At 45.5% G+C, this 18,807-nt stretch overlaps 1 protein-coding gene across 1 annotated transcript; it reads right to left on the bottom strand.

The window, feature by feature from the left end:
* Positions 1–2,853: 2,853 nt before the first annotated feature.
* On the bottom strand, positions 2,854–17,970 carry LOC308379208 (reticulon-4 receptor-like; the record flags this gene model as incomplete). Its single annotated transcript, XM_080856267.1, has 5 exons — positions 2,854–4,244; positions 4,579–4,636; positions 17,154–17,385; positions 17,630–17,681; positions 17,766–17,970. The coding sequence occupies 5 exons, from the start codon at positions 17,968–17,970 to the stop codon at positions 2,854–2,856; spliced, it is 1,938 nt and encodes a 645-aa protein (XP_080712393.1).
* Positions 17,971–18,807: the final 837 nt, after the last annotated feature.

The raw sequence follows: 18,807 nt of genomic DNA, 5'->3' as shown, positions 1-18,807 counted from the left end.
ATTTTTGATATTTTAATTTGCATTTGCATTGACTTGTATTGGCTGTCACCTTGATGGCAAAAAGGTTGCTCTAGTCTATCATAATGTTGTAGTGCATATCTGTTATGTATTACGTAAGAGATGTAGCACCTTTGTTTTGTGCGGTTGGTTGAACCATTCACCTACGGTCTTGGCATTTTCAAAAACAACATCATTTTAGTACTTATTCTTATCATTACAAGAGGTTCCAAGATGTGGAAACATTTTGCACATTATTTTTCATACCAATACTTAATCTCTGTATCAATATGGATTGAAGGAATTTGGGAAATCTCATATTTTTGCTATTTTTGAGAAATAACATTATTCATTGAACAGTTTGGCTGACAGTAATGGTGGATGAGTTAGTACATCAACAATTGCAATGGCTTGTATACTTAGGGCATTCCAACAGAGGAGCTTAACAACTCATATTTGACTAGGTGAAATGCTGGTTGTTTCTTTTGCTATGTTATGCCATTTGTCCATAACTAAGCTTTTGTTCGACCTTTTTTTTCACTTTCCTACACTTCCCTAAGGGCAAACGGTCTATGGTTTTTAAAACTCCCCATCTGCGTCCACTCATCGTCCTGCCATTGTCCCTTCATGGGTCCGTAGACACAAGATGAGTTTGTTTGCATAACATTCAGACATATAAACCTGCATCATCCAAGCATTTCAAAATACTGTCAAAACATAAAAATAGCAAAAATGCCAGATGGCTTCAGACAACACCTGAATTTGGATCAGATTACCCCCCCACTCCCCCAAACAGAAACACATGCAACCTATCAGAATAAATGGTGAGCGTCTGCTATGAATTAAATGAAAAGAGACCAGACACCATCAATGAAAGAATGCCCATGAGAGAGTTGTGAGATTTGATAAGGCAGATCACCCAGGCAAAAAAACTACAGTATGTGTGCGTATGTGTTCTTGTGGATGCCAGGATATCAACATCCAGCTTGTTATGCAACTGGATGTGTGAACACTGTATGTATTGTCAAATATATATAATTATAAAATAAAACAGTCCAATCCAAGGTCATGTATATTAGGAATAACTGAATGCAGAACTTAAACGAGATAACAAAATGTCCCGATTCTCACCACTAGATGGCCTCTGTGTACAACTGGTGGCACGGTATGGAAATGATGTTTCGGTGAAAATGGGCATCTGTTTCTTATTGGCTTATTAGCCAGCGATGTTTAATCGACAGTTTCAAAGTGTTGTTCTCGCTGACTACATACAACACACTTCTCAAAGGTGTGACAGGATCCACAGTGTGTGAAAAGCAGGTTGACTGGTTCGTTGATGCAAACTGTAATAAGGGTGTCTGAGCTTGGCACTTTACGACAGAATACACAGCAGTCAAATACAAGTGTGATATTCATTATGACGCAACATGAATATGAGATGAGACCTTTAGGTGCCCTCCACCTTGCCTTCTCCATATTCCGTGTTCTAGCACTCTTTGCTCTTTATTTTATGTTCGCTGAAAAAAGCATTTAACAATTCTGTCAGCTGTCATTTTCATTTAATGTCTTTTGTAAGAAAACATAATAAATGATACATTTATATTCACGTTATGTACAGGTAAAATTACAACATAGCATGTACATACAGGTGACTGCATTTTTTAACCTGTAACTAAAACCACAATGTGATGCTTACATCAACGATTACAATAAGCATATATGTACATATAAGTACCATGTGTCAATAAAATAACTCTGACATGGTAGCAAAATATGCATAAAACTATTGTTCTGGTCCTGATTTACTTAAGGCTTTTGTAAGGTTCAGAACTGTTCAGCCCATGCAAAACCAACACTAAACACATTCTATTTATTGGTGCAAGACAATCTCTGTGCGAGTAGTCAGGAATCATGTAATTGGTTTTGCACTTGCTAGAACATTTTTATGGTCTGACTAACAGTGTATGAGCCAAAGGCCCCAAAATGGGGTCGTCACTACCACCTGAGGGGACAAAGCTCATTACATTTTACTGAATCTCTGCAGTATATTTCTGCATGATAGCAGATTTTCTGTTTTTGAAGGGCACAAATCCCTGCCGCACTGACCAGAACCTTGTAGACCAAGTATAAATCTGTCCCCTATTAGCAAAATTATAGGTGTACAAAATAAAAGTGTCTGTAACTTAATAAATAACTCCCCCATGGGTCTAATACTTGGAATTCATCCATCATAATCTCTCATCTTCCACCAGAAGAAAAAATTGAGGTGAGAACTTTGGGTTGATTTGACATAGAATGTCCCAACAGGTGGTGTCCTTAGGAGACTGTTGATATCACAATGCTACCGGATCAAGTTGCTAGTATGCAGAAATATACTAAATATACATTAGCTTTCATAAAAATAAATTAAATGTTTGCCCGCCAAGTGGTAGTGTTGTCTCCCTCTGGCTCATACACCATAAAGGGTTTAGTAAATCATAGCTTTGTCTAATCTTTGGGGTAGCCAAGTAGATGTTGAAATATTCCCAGGACTCAAGGTGTGTCATGTGACCTTGAGATGAGCTGAGAGGGACTGGAAGTGTTTAATGTTACGGCAGGTTAAGCTTCAGACTCCCGTCCTTTCCCTCAGTGCTGAAGAAGAACACATAGACACAGCACTAAACCACTGGATGGAGAAACACTACAGCTGACCCTGTAGATAAAAACATCAACACTCAGCTCTATACTGGTAAAAGTAGTCCCTGCCACCTTCTCTCTCTCTCTCTCTCTCTCTCTCTCTCTCTCTCTCTCTCTCTCTCACTCTCTCACTCGCTCTCTCTGAGTCTTTGATTGTGTATAATATCATAAAATAAATGATCACAATGACCAAAATAAACAGACTACCAAAAGCAGCATAGTTTCAACAACATTGATAGTCGATCCACTATCTAAGAGACACCCGCCTTCTGGCTTGAGGTTCTGTGAACACTTTTTCTGTAGTGGGTCATCTGTGTTCTGTTCCTTAGTGAAGTCACGCTTGTGTTTGCCCTGGGGGTGATTCAATGTCCCGGATGAATCCCCCGGGCTTATTTTATGAGTGCCGTTCTTTGAGATGCCTGGTTCCAGGCCCTTGGTTTTAGAAATGTTTTCTTTCTCCTTCAAGGGGGTCTTTGTGATCTGTTGGCTGTTATAGACGGAAAGATCTGGGAGCCCCTTGTCGAAGAGGATTGACGACTTGTCCGTGTTTGTGAGACAGCATCTGGGAATCACTGCCCCCAGTGGACTCTCTGTGCTAAACAGTCTCCCGTACCGACTGCTTCTGGTATTTAATAAGCTGGTCCACGTGTGCCGATGGCTGTCATAACAACCCTCCAAGTCGGCGCTCTTTAACCTTTTCAGGTCTTTACCAAAAAGGCGCTCGGGGACGTGACACTCGAGCTCCGAGCTGGACCCCTTGAAGGTCTTGAACCAGTCCCAGAGCGTTTTGGCCCGGCAATCGCAGATCCACTGGTTCCCGTTGAGACGCAAGTACCGGAGAGACACGAGCGGCTCCATGGTTTCCCCGCTCAGCGCCGTCAGGTTGTTGTGAAACAGGAACAGAGTGGTTAGCCTGCGTAGGTCGTGGAAGGCCTGCCGGTGCACCACGCTAACACGATTCTGGTGCAAGAGCAAACTATCTAGGCTCAACAGCCCGCGGAACGTGTAGTCCGACACGGTCTTGATCTTGTTATTGTGCAGGTGCAACACAGCTAAATTGGCAAGATCCAGGAAGGTGTCTTCATGTATAGCTAAGAGGTTGTTGTCCTGGAGGTAGAGATACTGAAGGGAAGACAGACCCATAAAGATCCCGTACGGGAGCTCCGACAGCCCGCAGCGGTGCAGGTGCAAGGTCTGGAGCGTGGACAAGCCGCTGAAGGCAGTGGAGCTGATGCTCCGCAGGTCGCCGTTATCTCCGATGTCCAGTTCCTCCAGGCGCTCCAGACCGTAAAAGGCTCCGGCCTCGATGTGCCTGATGTGGTTGGAGTAGAGCCAGAGAACGGTGAGGTTCCGGCACAGGCTGAAGGCGGTGGAGCGGATCTCCGTCAGCTTGTTGATCTGGAGGAAGATGCGCTGGACGTGGCTCGGGATCTCGGCGGGCACGGCGACGAGACCCCGCTGCTGGCAGGCCATGGTGAGGCGCGGCTCCCTGTAGCAGCTGCACTTCACTGGGCACCCATCGACCTGGGCACCGCCCGCCAGCCAGAAGAGCAAGACGATGGATCCACTGACTGCAAACAGAAGAGGAGAGAGAATAAAGAGTCGTGTGAGACATGGGTACGGACCGAATTAAATCATTATTACTGGGTTTCCATATATCATTTATTTGTATAATGTGTAGACAGACAATCAGACCACAAAGCTTATTACAAACAGTATAGGAATCAAGCGCCGAGAGGCAATTGTATTGTTATGGCGCTATACAAATAAAATTGAATTGAATTGAATTGAATTGACCACACAAAGTTCTGATATCATGTATAATTTTTAATGTGTTCATTTGTGTGTCCTAAGTTTAATTGTTGTTGTTGTTTAATTGTCGTTATGGTGACCTGTTAACCTTACTGGGATCTGGGCCTACATGGTCCAGCAGGAGGGCCTGAAAGTGATGGAGGTACCTACACTAGAGATCTGTACATGAGAAATACACCAGAATCTAACACCACACCTCCCTCACACACTTGAATGTGTGTATCATAAAAACTTTTGCTGCCAGAGAGCAGGAACACTTTTACAAGCAGACACAAGCAGGAGGAGGAGACAATAGGGTGACTAAGGGTTCTATTTTTATAATCCCAATCTGTGACCTTTATTCCTTATTCCTTCATGCCCCAGATACTAAATGGGAGAATATACACCAGGGGACGGTACCTGCCCAAACGGAAACTGTACAGAGACTACAGTGACTTAAGAAGGTAGTGCAGTAGATTTTAAGCGTGTTTACTTCCCTATAGAGGAAAAAGGTAGAAGGTAGAAAGTTATACGATTTTTCACTCTCGTTCCAGATCGCTGCACTCTCTAATTGAAATCAAATATGAGATTCGCGTGGGAGTGTATGGGTTTTATTCTCATTATCACATTAATTAATGGCGTGCTAATGAAAGCAGAGTTATGATTTCCCACAATGTGCAACAACCCCTGGCAACATATGAACTTACTGAGAAATATACCCCTACCAAAGGAACCCTTTTGTTCTTTCCAACCGAACTCTGAAGACTGTTTCCCCAAATAGGGCTTTCAATCTCATTGTATGAGGTGCTGTTCCTTAATGTCTCCTAAATGGTTGGAGCTTTATTTGCTGATACAGTCTATGCCGAGGGATACCCCTTCAAGCTTTAGGTATGGTGATTCAAACTCCATGGTGCTCCCCTAAAACAATGAATTTTGTGATGGACTGTTGTTCACATTTAATATCACGTCATGAATTGGGAACTCTCATGATGAAAGTGTAAAAAGTATAATACTGCAGATGATTCTATTTATTTTTACTGCACGACTTCAATGATTAATTTGTGATTCAATTTGTGACTAAAGCCTACACCCATCCCTTTTTTGCCTTCTTATGTTTTAAAAGATACAAATGCTTTCTGTAGGCAAAGACTATTTTCTTTTGCCCCTCGAAGCTCCATGTTGTGAGTCACGGAACTGAATTTTCCTCCTGGTCGTGTACACCCCTTGCAGGACGGCGTAGCCTGGTTTGACTCCTGTAAGAAGCTTTTGTCAGGCAGGTCTTTCATAGCCCTGCTTCAGGAGGATGGAGGGTGGAGGGGGTGTAGGGGCGGTGAGGGGGGGGGGGGGGGGAGGCACACGTTGCATTATTTAAGACCTGCTCCCCATGGGGCATGCCTGGGTGCACTAAGCCCCCAGTGCGAAGACAGCCCTTCCACATTAACTGCCACGATAAGCCACACTGGCCTGAGAACTTCCTGTGAGCCAGCCCAGCCCAGCCCAGCCCAGGTTCCAGACCACAGGCTACTCGGGCAAGCTAATCACCCCTGATAAGAGCCCTCTTGGTCAAGGCTCCATTATTGATCCCCGGCACTTTTTCCCTACATTCCAAAGAGGCCGCGTCCAGCCTCTCAGCAAACCGTCTCCTCCTCGTCGTACTTCCTCCTTCCTCCTTTTAGGCTGTTTTATCTGCCCGGTGAATAATGCAGGAGACGCAGTCGATGGGAAATGTGTTTTTTTTTTAGTACACTCAATCCAGCAGATAGGGGGGGGACTAAAAAGCTGACCGCAGCAACACACCACTGATAAAGGAGGAATTGGGCGGCTGTCGATTACGCTGCTGAAAATAAGAGGGTGAGAGAGAGTGAAAGTGAAAGAAAAGAGAGAGAGAGAGAGAGACAGAGAGAGAGAGAGAGAGAGAGAGAGAGAGAGAGGAGAGAAAAGCAAAAGCTACAAAGGCTTGAGAGTGCCAGCACTCCCAACACAGCTTGTCACTCATCACTTCCGCTGCTACCTGGTCTGCTGCGCTCGGTGCATTAGTATGCTACAAGGGTTTATTGGCCCTGCTGTGCAAGTGACGTGTCGCCACGCCGACATCTGCAGCAAAACTGCTGTGGCGTAACATCCCAACTCCAAACAAGGAATTAACATCAAGTGGTAATCCAAATTAAAAAAACGACTCGAAAGTACGAGTACAGCCCCAAAATATATAAGAGGTCCCAGCTGGTTGGTGACTTCTGAGCCTCTTGTCAGAATGATGCTGTCTACTTTCTGCAGCTGTGCACCACTCACGTCAAATCGATTTCTTGTCTGCATTTTTCTAAGTCTACCTTTTTGGGAATGTATTCTAGATCATCTGTTAGTGATTCATTCAAAACAAATGTTGTCCGCACTGTCGCAGCGTGAAACCTATTTTTCTCTTGCCAGCGTTCTGAAGAGAGGGATCACAGATTGTACCTATTTTTGCATGGATGCTTTCTAGACATGCCAAAGTGATCACGCGGCTGCTGCTGCATCTCTCCATGTTTCATCCCTGCTGCACCATGAGAGGGTTCTCCCTGCAGGTCCACTATGGCACGCTCACCAGCAGGACGGAATTAGAACCCGCATTAGAACCTGCATTAGAACCCGCATTAGAACCTACGAAGGAGATCCTACGGAAGCAGCATGCTGAGCGGTATCTGTCAAGGGATAGCGTGTTTGAGTCAGGGGTAGTAGCCTGATGGCAGCGGCTTAGAACAGGAGCAGAAACTGAAGAATGGAGCAGTGATGCACAGAGTTAGCTCCTGACAGTACTCCTTTGCAGATGCAGGGGAAAAAACATCCTTGCAACTGAACTCAATCTGAATGCATCTGAATGAAACCATTAAACTTCAGATGGCATCTGCTTGTATGGATATACAATACACAATACAATACAATTATTATCCTGAAAACTCCATTGTTGATATATGCCCATAGTATACATGGTCTACCCCCATATGGAAGACCAACTTCAGTTTCCAAGTTTGTAGAACCCCTCAAAAGGACCTTTATCTTTACATCAACCTTAGCGAGGTAAAACAAATATCTATCTTCAACCTTGAAGAAACTTTTTTCTTTTTCCACTGTTCTAATATCTGGTAAGGGATCTGTCCAGGATTCCTCACTTTGTACCGGATACATAATGGATCTATTTATTCTTGGCGTAGGAACAAAAAGAGGAGGTGGTGAAATTACTCATTTCCTCCTCCCATGGTTAACAGAGCGGCGTCCTGCTACATACGTAAAAAAAAAAACCTTGTGGGCACTTCTACCAACAGCCAATTCTGTATTCTGCCTCACTTGTTAGTTATGACAGAGACACCTTCCAGCTGTCGAAATAGAAAATGCAATGTGTTTTGATAGGCTTCGTCACAGCATTGGTGTGCCTGCTTCAAGCATGTACGTGACTACACCGCAGTCCTGATTGTTCAGGTCAAGGGTGGAATTGTGTGGCGCAGATCAGCCATGAAGGGCAGAGCGGAGCGTGGAGCGGAAGAGGATCAGCCTGCCTGGGGACCCTCCTGACTCAACAGGGCTGTCAGATGGCATTTAAGGCGTACTTAACAGGCTGCAGAGAAACAGGAGATCAGGCATGAATGGAGAATCACGCAAACCTGTTAAAACCCATGCATGTGAGCCATGGACATGTGCATGTGTGCTCTGTGTTACTTTCTTCCTTTCTTTAAAACCTCATTGTTTTTGCAAATCCTCGGTTGTCTTATTCTCAGAGAGTTCCTCTTCCCTGTTACCTTTAAGTGTGGACCGGAGCGGATGCCATTTTTTTCTGTGCGATGAGGCTGGATGCCTGATGGATTTCCACGGGGTATTTCATGCCTGCCTCTCACGGTTTTCTCTCTCTCCCTCTCTCTCTCTCTCTCTCTCTATTCCCCCTCTCTTCCTCTGACACTCTGCTCTGCGCGGGCTGCGTCAAGCTTGGCTCCGACTTCTCCTCCCTTTGCATAATTCACACCTGCAATTTCTGAGCCACAAACACAATGGTGGAGCTGTTTACATTATCCCCTCCTTCTCTCCCACTTGTTTGCTCCACGAAAGAAACAACCCTTCACTATGAGGAGTCTTCTCCACTTTCTTTCTTCACACTATGGATTTCACACACAGCATCCTCCAGCATCGACTGGGCTCCATTTGAATGAATTGTGAATCCCTTTTGCCTCTGAAAACACCAATTAAACCTTAGAATTGTTGTATTGTGTTGGGTGCGGAGTTATTCCACATAATTATCCTCTCCAAACAAAACACAATTTAGCCTTCAACTGAAGGAGGAAATAGAGCATCATGATGGTGCATGAGGATAGGCCCTTTTATTGAGAACAGCACTTATCCCTGTCTATCAGCGGCTGTGTTTACATGATGGACTGACTGACAACCAGACAGGCAGGCAGGCAGGCAAGCAGACAGGCAGACAGGCAGGCAGGCAGGCAGACAGGCAGGCAGGTAGGGCAAGCAGACAGGCAGATAGGCAGGCAGGCAGACAGGCAGGCAGGCAGGCAGGCAGGCAGGCAGACAGATAGACAGGCAGGCAGGCAGGCAGACAGGCAGGCAGACAGACAGACAAAAAATGATTTTGACTAGTTTTGATGTTTGAATATTTGGGTGTCTTGCGTGCCTCTCATCCTCAAAGCCGGAGAGAAGAGCTTCAGAGTGAGATGTGATCCTCTGAGAGTTCTTCAGGCCCTTGTGACAAGCGCTTGATTAAGATGGTGGCTATCAACTGAAAATGAAGTGAAGTATTTTCAATGAGCTCGAATAAGACAAGGCAAAACAGTGGTGATGTTGAAGGCACTCATGTAAAAGGAACAACCAAATTAATTAAATTGAGCAAATCAAAAGGAAAACAAGAAATGCCTCAACATCAGATATGCAAAATTGAAGATAACCCTTAACACTCAGAGAAGAATCTCTGGCTGCAGACAATATATGTGTGCTCTATATTGCAGTCTCTCCCCGTCTCTCTCTCTTCATTCCTCTTTTGCTCTCTCTCTCCCCGTCTCTCTCTCTTCATTCCTCTTTTGCTCTCTCTCTCCGCGTCTCTCTCTCTCTTCATTCCTCTTTTGCTCTCTCTCTCTCCCCGTCTCTCTCTCTTCATTCCTCTTTTGCTCTCTCTCTCCGCGTCTCTCTCTCTCTTCATTCCTCTTTTGCTCTCTCTCTCCGCGTCTCTCTCTCTCTTCATTCCTCTTTTGCTCTCTCTCTCTCCTCGTCTCTCTCTCTTCATTCCTCTTTTGATCTCTCTCTCTCCGCGTCTCTCATTCTTCATTTGCACACAGAACCACACACACACACACACACACACACACACACACACACACACACACACACACACATCTCTAAGTGAACGGTGAGCCCTTCTGTCCCCTCCACCCTTAGCCCGTCAGCTCTCAGCTCTCCGCTCTCGTAGTCGGGCCAGCCTGCACCATCTCTCTCTTCTCCCATTAAAAAGCCAAAACACAAAGGGTCAGCTCACCAGTCTAGATAAATGGGCAGGACTGAGGAGACGGATAGAAATAGAATCAGGCAGCATTAGTGCGAGGGAGATGGAGGAGCCTCACCAGCCATCCAGAGCATTAGAGGAGTGCCACTGCATTTGTAAAAGGCCAAGGAGGGTCATGTTTACTGCATGGGGCAACAAGTCATGAATATTCTATCACCCCTTTCTTCCTCACTATTTCCCTGCAAATAGTGCCATTTGTTCGACTTCCATGACTCCGACAGTGCAGGCCCCCTATCTCTTCCACTGCTCCTACCAACGTTCCAATCCACTGACTGCCCTGTTCCCCTCTTTTCCTCATACTAACTCCCCAAAGATCTCTCTCTCTCTCTGCGAAGGCAGGCTGTTGAGGTGAAAATACGACTTAGTTAATGTCTTCATTGGTAATAAAGTAATGTTCTATTGTGAGTTTAACACCGGCAAATACTTGGAATTGCAGTGAGTTACTGATTCTGACTGTATGCATGTTCCCCGTTTCGGGTCATCATGTTTGCAGAGAATAACACAATCATATTACTCATGAATGTGTATTAGACCGCTGAATGAAGGTGTTTCAGCTCGTTATGATTAATTGTCATTCATCTATCATAATATTAGATAATTTAGTTTAGTTTCACTCATAGTGTTTGCCTGCGTCATCAGCGTCAGCGTCCTATTTGAGTTCAGGCTTTATCTTTATTATTCTCCTCTTGTTTTGGGGGAATTATTCGTTTTATATTTGTGTGTTTTTTCTGTTTGGTGGAGTAAGATATCGTTCCATAATGGTGTAAATCTTCGACTCGGTGCTATAAGTGAAACACAAGTTTCATAGTTCGATAGCTTCTCTTACTTCTCTGCTCTTCTCTTTGCTTGCGCTTATTCTACCGTTTTGCTATGGGGTACCTCGTCTCTGCTAAGGATGTCTTTTACCCTAAGATCATTAAGTGTTTTATATTTCTTTTATGTCTGTAATACTACCTGGTTGATTGTAATTCATCTATTTTTGATACAAACCGTTGAATTGGAGATCATCTGGTAATTTGAACACATCACTTCGGTACAGAGATCAAGGGATAAATGTCTCCAACAAGGGAGAAAGAAATCATTTGGTTTTATTTGCTACTCAAGATTGTCAAAGCTGCCTGGGCCTGTTCCACTTCTCACTGGGACTGAGAAGAATTGGTAGAATAAAGGAAGCGAGAGAGAGAGAGAGAGAGGGGGGGGGGGGGGGGGGAGCATGAGGGAAAACAAAACAAAAGTGAAGAAAAAAAAACAGTGCAGCAGTTTGCTTAAGAATGAGATGAGATGGGAGGGGAGAGTGAGGGGAGGGGTGGTGAGGATGCAGATTGAGAATGAGATGAGATGTTAGGGAGGGGAGGGGAGGGGAGGGGAGGATGCAGATTTCATCAGAGGAGAAGTGAAATTCGCTCGGGGAGTGTTTTCTCTTCTGAGGAGAAAGTGAAGATTGCGAGCGGTATGATGCTACTGGGGTTTTTGTGGGCCCCCCCTGGGCTGTGGGCCCCTAGAATTGTCATCACCTTTCACCCCTAAACGACGGCCCTGTATATATAAAACACATAATACATATTAGATTAATATAAAGATATAAAGAGGGTATGCTACCCTAGGGCAGGACTGGACCCCTTCCTTTGTGGACAGCTGCTCGTGGAAAACCATCAAAGGAATCAGAACCATGAAATTGTCATTTTTGTGTGCATCATTAATGACGTGCAACTGTTTAAGAGAGCAATACACTGACAGTCAGATCAATTCCAGGCTTCAGAGAGCTAGTTCTCATGTTATGTGTTGGTACAGGCCAATCCAGTCATTGTAGTTTGGCAGGCTATCATTTTAATGAACAGCAGGGTAGCAATCTGTTCTCCTGCAGCACACAGAAGCTGCCGCCGTTATAGCAGGTGACAGATTAATAATGGATTGGTTGTAATTTGTCAATTAAACATTGGATAAATACGCAGAAATATGCAACGCACGCCGCAACAGCAGCTGTACAGGTTAGGTTTCATATTACAAATAATTAGGGCAGCTTTGCTATTTCTCTTCGTTATACCTTTATTTGCCTATATGATATTCTTCCAATTTGTTCCGCTGGGCATCTTATATGATATTCTTCCAATTTGTTCCACTGGGCATCATGTCGACCTCCCATGAGAGGCTATAATCGCTTTGTTGTGTGCTCAAAACCTAAAGATGTGTTTCTCACAAGCGTTTCTCCAGTTGATATTGTCCAGGCGATAGTTTAAAAAAACCTCTGCTGGTGCACTTTTCTTTCTCTAGCCTCTTACATCATTGGCTTTCACGAAAGGGTATCATGTCGTAAAAATTATACAGCATGACCACAAGCGCTCCTCCGGTGCGAGGGTGAGGCACCGGGTTTTATGGAACGCTACATCCCCGAGCATCAGTGCCCTTGTGTGTTGAGCTGTGTGTCTTTTTGGCATTAGTATAATGGTGGAGCTCGGAGAGGAACAGTGGCTCGGAGGGGAACAGCAGGCTTACATCCACACACTGACTCGGTAAACAGCTCACAGACTATGGAGGGGTTGAGCTCTATGCATGCTCTGAATTGCTTTGACTCAAGGGAGCCTGGATGGGGGAGAGGCTTCGAGGTGTGAGGAGAATTGAGAAGTGAACACCCGGGCCGGAGCTAACAGAAGATTTGGAGGGACTGAAGATGCTATTTCCCCAGTGGTCCTTAAACACAATAGGTTGTCTGCTATATGTTATAATTAAAGAACACACACACACAAACACACACACACACACACACACACACACACACACACATGAACACACACACACACACACACACACACACACACACACACACACACACACACACACACACACATTTACACAGTCCATCTCCAGTCCAGAGTCAATGACTGGCATACAAACACACACAGACACACAGACACACAGACACACACACACACACACACACACACACACAACCACACACACGCACATATATCCACACACGTCTCTTTCTAGTGTGTTAATCCATTAAACCCTGAGTGTGGAATGATGAAAGGATCCACTCAATGTGTGAGTACAGTCGGCTATTTATCCTAATCTCTGTCTGACCACACAGCTAATGGCTTCTTATCAGTCTTATCAGCACAGCAATTGGCTTGTAGATTTATTAACACCCTAGCTAAGAGGTGGCGTCATGAAATACTGATGCTGCTGCTGCCCCTGCCACTGCTGCAGCTGCTATAGAGGCTGAGGACAGTGATTTGTCACTTGTCCAATGTCTCAGCTAACAGAGAACATTTTGACAACATTATATAACGTTCCCTGGAAGTTCTCAAAATGTCAGATGTGTTTTTGACACACTGTTGTGAGAACGTTTTAGAATGCCGCTGCAAATGGTCCATAACTGTTTATGACACAAATAAACCAAATGGAAACTGTTTTAAATGTGATGGTTAACATCAGGAAAACATTTTCATAACATCACCGAACACTCTGTGAAATACTGAAAGATGCTGATGTTCTTCTGAATAACATCGCTAAAAGCATACTAGGAAACTGAGCGGATCCATATTCCTAAAACTAAAATGCTAATGTTAAAAAAAGTGTTCTGTTTAGAATGAAAAATTGCTAGCAGGCAGTGGTTATACTTCTCAGGGTGAAAGTAGAACTTTTTTTTAAATATTGAGCTCATCTATCTGGACATAATGAACACTCTGCAGAGTTTTTCAGAGACATTTCTGTGTGATATGTTTGGAAAGGAGTCCTGGAACAGCAGGGGATTCGGAGACAATTTCCCAAGAATGCCTTGAGGAAAATACAAACTTATTTGTTGATGAACCATGAAGAGAGTGCTTCATACATATTGATGTTGTCACTGTTTTTGAATTGCTTGTTTCTTTTGAAGTAGTTTGAAGACAAGTCAGCATCGTGCAAGAGGACGGTTTTAGCAGCTTAGTCATGTCCTTACAAGTGATCAAGGTTGGAGCAGATGGCCAAAAGTAGATTGAAACGTAAAGTTCATCTGGTGAACTCTGGCTCCTTCACATTTGACAGGCAGGCTACTAATGAAATCAATTCTTCACCGAAGGGCAAGGCTAGCATTTTAGCAATTAGACAGCCAAAAACAATTTAGCTTTAAGTTGAGTCGTTGAGTCCTAGCCATTCATGTCTTTCCGTCTGTGTAAGAATATAGGTAATAAAGTTAAAGAAAATATCTTTGAGGAAAGGCGGCCTCCATTTGTTTATCCAACACCCACAACAGCTCATCCACTTCTAAAGATACTCTTTTTACTGCTCCTCTCCAAAATAGGTGACTATTGAGACAAGAGGTATGAGTCAACAGCAGTACCCAGCAGGTCTGAGGGCAAGCACATGGAGGATACACTGCAGAACTGTAGAAAACAAACACCATTTGGTAACCTCCTGTCTTGGTTTTTTTAATGAATTTCAAAACTACAGCCGCTGCAAGGAAAGCTACGGTGCCTTCTGGGGGATGTAAGAACACAAACAGCAGCTGAGTTAGACTGGGGCCTGTCTCTGATCTGGTTTGACTGGGGTCTGGCTCTGATGTGGTTTGACTGAGGCCTGGCTCTGATCTGGTTTGACTGGCCACGTCAGAGCCAGATCCATGTATGAGCTGATTAACCCATGGTCATGTTCTGTGCAGAGACCATAGAAGTACATAGTGTAAAATGGAACCAGATAATATCCCTCTGTGCTCACTGCTACCTCCTTTGATGGAGTACCCAGTGACCCATATTCCTACAAATACCCTTTAGTAGCGTAATGTCTGCTTGAATTCAACCTATGCTTTTTGCAATGTTGAATAGATAAAAATGCATCATTGATGTTCCCGTAGTGGAACCTAACAGCCTGGTTTGAATGGGAATGTATAGCTTTGGTTGGTTAAGTGCCCTTCACTAGGCTACTGCCTTTGATTAGCTTTGTACCTGAACACTTTTACATAACGTTGAACGTAACGTAATCAGCCTTCTACATTATTTCTTTGACAGAGACCTAGATAGCCTGGATGGGTTCTGAAAGATCTGTCCAAGATAATTACCAGGCCCATTCAGCAGTTGGAAAAGATTTTAATTTGAGCTGATCAACTCCTCCCTCATTCCCCTGGATCAGTTGTACCTCCTCTGCCACTGCTAATCTCTTCAGGCAACGGAGCCCAGCCCTTAACTCTCATGAATCTCGTAACTGGACCACAGCGTGAGTGTAGCAAATGAAGCGGTCCTGCGGGTCAAGACGTACAGTACGCCATGACAGCTGCTGAGACGCACTGGGGGCGCTCTGTTCACAGCCACATTACTCCCGACGGAGGACACACGATCACAACAGTTGTGCAAGAATATCCTCCATCCACCGTGGGGAAGGAATACTTCCTCTTCTCCCCCCTTCCTCCCCCCTGTTCTATCTGTCCATCGCCTCGACATGCTCTCTTTGAGCTGTGGACTGTTTGATGTTTTTTCAGTCACAGGCGTTTGGCTAGGATTACTGTTAATTATTCAGCCTTGGTTCTCGCTCTCTTCTGTTCTCATCTGGCAAGATAGGCAGGGCTCTACTCTGTCTTTGTAAGCCCAAATCATCACACCCTTGCCTGTATTCCCACCCCTACCTGTCCTTTAACCAATGAAAAGGGGCAGATAAGAGACAGATAAGGGGCAGGTCGGGGGCAGATAAGACACAGATAAGGGGTAGATAAGGGGCAGATAAGGGGCAGATAAGACCCAGATGTGGGGCGGATAAGAGCCAGATCAGGGGCAGATAAAAGCCAGATCAGGGGCAGATAAGAGCCAGATTCGGGGCGGATGTGGGACAGATCAGGGGCAGATAAGGGCCAGATGTGGGGCAGATAAGAGCCAGGTCAGGGGCAGATAAGAGCCAGATGTGGGGTAGATCAGGGGCAGATGTGGGGTAGATCAGGGGCAGATGTTGGGCAGATAAGGGCCAAATAAGGGGCAGATCAGGGGCAGATCTGTTCCATGTCAGCTGCTGTCTTATGTCATCTCTGCCAGCATTCCGAAGACTGTGGTGGAGCATTTGTTTTTTTTTCTTCAGTTTTGTCATTTTCAAGAGAGCTGTCATTTACAGCTTGAGTGCCCAGCAAATAAGACACTACATTATGCATGAATTTTGCATTGTTTAAAAAACACCAAGCCACTGTGTGTAATATGAATGTGAGTGTGATTGAATTTGAAGTTGGAGCTATTTTGACAGACCTGATATGGTATAATTATGACTGTGGAGAGCTGGGGAGAGCATTTGTTCACTGTTAAATTGACTGTGTCCCTGCGTGTCATAATTCTGTAGCTATTCACCTATATGTATGCATGTATCTATACTTGCATGAGACAGCCTAGGTGCATGCAACGCTCTCCATCTGTTGTTTTTCAAACCATCTTGCCTAAAACCAATTACAGCACAGAGAGACCACATGTTTAGGTGATGCAATCTCTAAATGCGGATTGCTCTTTTCCCGGTTCAAGTAAGTCGTGCGCGCACCGATGTATGCTTTCTGAGTGGGCTTCTGGTGCTTATGTGTGGGTGGATAGAAGGCTATATTCTTTTCAGTTTTCAAGATATGAGAGCTTTGTAAGGTGCTCTCTGCTCTCCACAGACATCCTCAATCTGTTACTAGCCAAAAGAGATGATATTGTTGTTTTAAAGCTAAATGAGGGATGACATTGACATGGCTGACTATACCTGATGTGATGTGTATGCATTTTCAACACAAATAAGTACCATTCCAAATAAATGTACTGTGGTGTGTAGTGGGAGTGATGTTTGTCTGACTGCCTGTACATCCGTGCTGTGCTTGTTATCTGACGTACTGTACATTTGGTTTTAATGTCTGGTGGTTTCCCTCTTATGTTAATGTCTATGTGTATATTTAGTTAGCGATGTGGAGTCCGTGTTAATGTAAATGCCCCAGTGTGATTTTACTTGTGTTTTAGCGTCTCTGTCCACCCACAGTCAGTCTGACGTGACATGTATACAAATCCACTCCACATTCTGTATCAGTGTCTGAATGCATGTGCCTCACTGTTAATAAACAGCAACAGAGCTGTGGGAACAGGAGATGACCGCACTCGAGAAGCTGAGGGAATGGCTGGAAGACTTCAGGTCTGGGGCCACAGCTTCAAAGCATTGTTCCAGGCCAAGGAGTGGTGGCCGTGACCGGTAGAAGGAACCAGCGCACCGCAACCAGCGCAGCAGGGTGGACCACCAGCACTGGAGCTGCACCAGGAACTGCAGACACCAGCATGCCCACGCCCATGGAACCCTTCCACCCCACCCCACCCCACCCTGCCCCAACTGCCACCCAGCAATCCCTCAGCACCAGGACGAAGGACAGCGCCATAGACAGGGACCACTGGAGACGTACCTCGTCTCGGTGCAGACGCGGGCAACTTCAGGGTCAGCAGAAGAAACTGGGTTCAAGGTGGTGCTTACATTAGAAGGGAAGGTACTCCAAGTGATCTGCCACCAGGAAAACAATGTCGTTTCAGACGCCAGGTTTTTGTCGATGCTCACCACTTGAAGAGAGAGTCTGTGTGCCTCTATGCTTGCCAGGGCTACCAGCAAGAGTAGCTCTCACTACAGGCTTTCGCTACGTTTAGTTTGCAGTCAGAGTGGTTAAGAGAGCATATTTGCCTAAACTCCCCCAGCTCCCTGGGCTCATAGTTGGAGCACGTTCTATGTTCTTCTGGGAAAACACCACGTGAGAGAAGCTGGGCTGAGTGAGAGCAAGGAGGAGACGGAGGAGACGGAGGAGACAGAGGCTACTCACCAGGCAGCAGCAAAACCCCTGCAGCAGCTAAATCAGGGTCCCCAGCGGGCACTGAGCCAATCAGAGGGATGATACCGGCATGGGGAGGCTGGGCATGTTGCACGCCATTGCCCAGCGCCAGGACCAGTGCCCCGCGATCCTGCTTCTCAGCCAGTGATAAGCTGAAGGAAGGCAACACAGCGGGAGGACTGTCACCCTCATCCATCACTTCCTCCTTCGTGCCAGAACACCTGCCCCTTGGGCGGCTAGGCCAGGCTCATGGACTATGTAGAGTAGACTGCATCCTGGAGGGCGTTCCATGTCAAGCGTTGGTCGACATGGGGTCCACCATTTCTCTCGTCCGGACCAGCATGCTACCTGGCTTTAGGAATTCAAAACCCCCAGGCTGGGCAGGAATGAAGATGCGCACCACCACGGCTCAGATGAGAGGGAGGAAAGCCCAACGAGTGCTAATCGCAGGCCAACAGGTCCAGTATCCAGGGCGAGTGCATCATTCAACTGGACCTGCTTGCAAGGTGGGCGGGCGGCTGCGGTAGACACATCCCAGGCGCAGCTCTTCCTGGGTGCTTCAGTCCTTCACATCCCTGGGAATTTCGACCAGAGAGGCTGCCCTTATCTCCACACCAGCGTCGAAGAAACTCATGGAAGACAAACCACCCATAGCCCAAACTATTTCTTGTTGTGCCTTCCTCATCGTCACCATCGTGAAATCCAGGGGACGAATCTCACACTCAAGCAGCCAGCAGCAGCTGCACTGTAGAGCCGCACCGCCTCCGCCCTTGCCCCCTGCCACTAACCAAGCGTACAGCAGCAGAGCAGAAGATACAGGACATGGCGGAGGCAGGCGTCATCGAGCCCAGCAGTAGATGGCGGGTAAAACCAAGATTGCTCCTGGTGTTTTTTTGCATCGATTCCTGTTGTTTCAATGTTTCGCCCCCAAAGATTCCTCCCCTTATCAATGACACCTTTGATGACATCGCTGGGTCCAGCTGGTTCAGCTCATTCGACGTCCATAGTTGCTATTGGCAAATAGAGCTGACGC

Source organism: Sprattus sprattus (assembly GCF_963457725.1).
Source record: "Sprattus sprattus genome assembly, chromosome: 18".
In the NCBI taxonomy this organism is placed as follows: Eukaryota; Metazoa; Chordata; class Actinopteri; order Clupeiformes; family Clupeidae; genus Sprattus; species Sprattus sprattus.
Note: the sequence above shows the minus strand (reverse complement) of the source record. Positions and strands in the feature narration are given on the sequence as shown.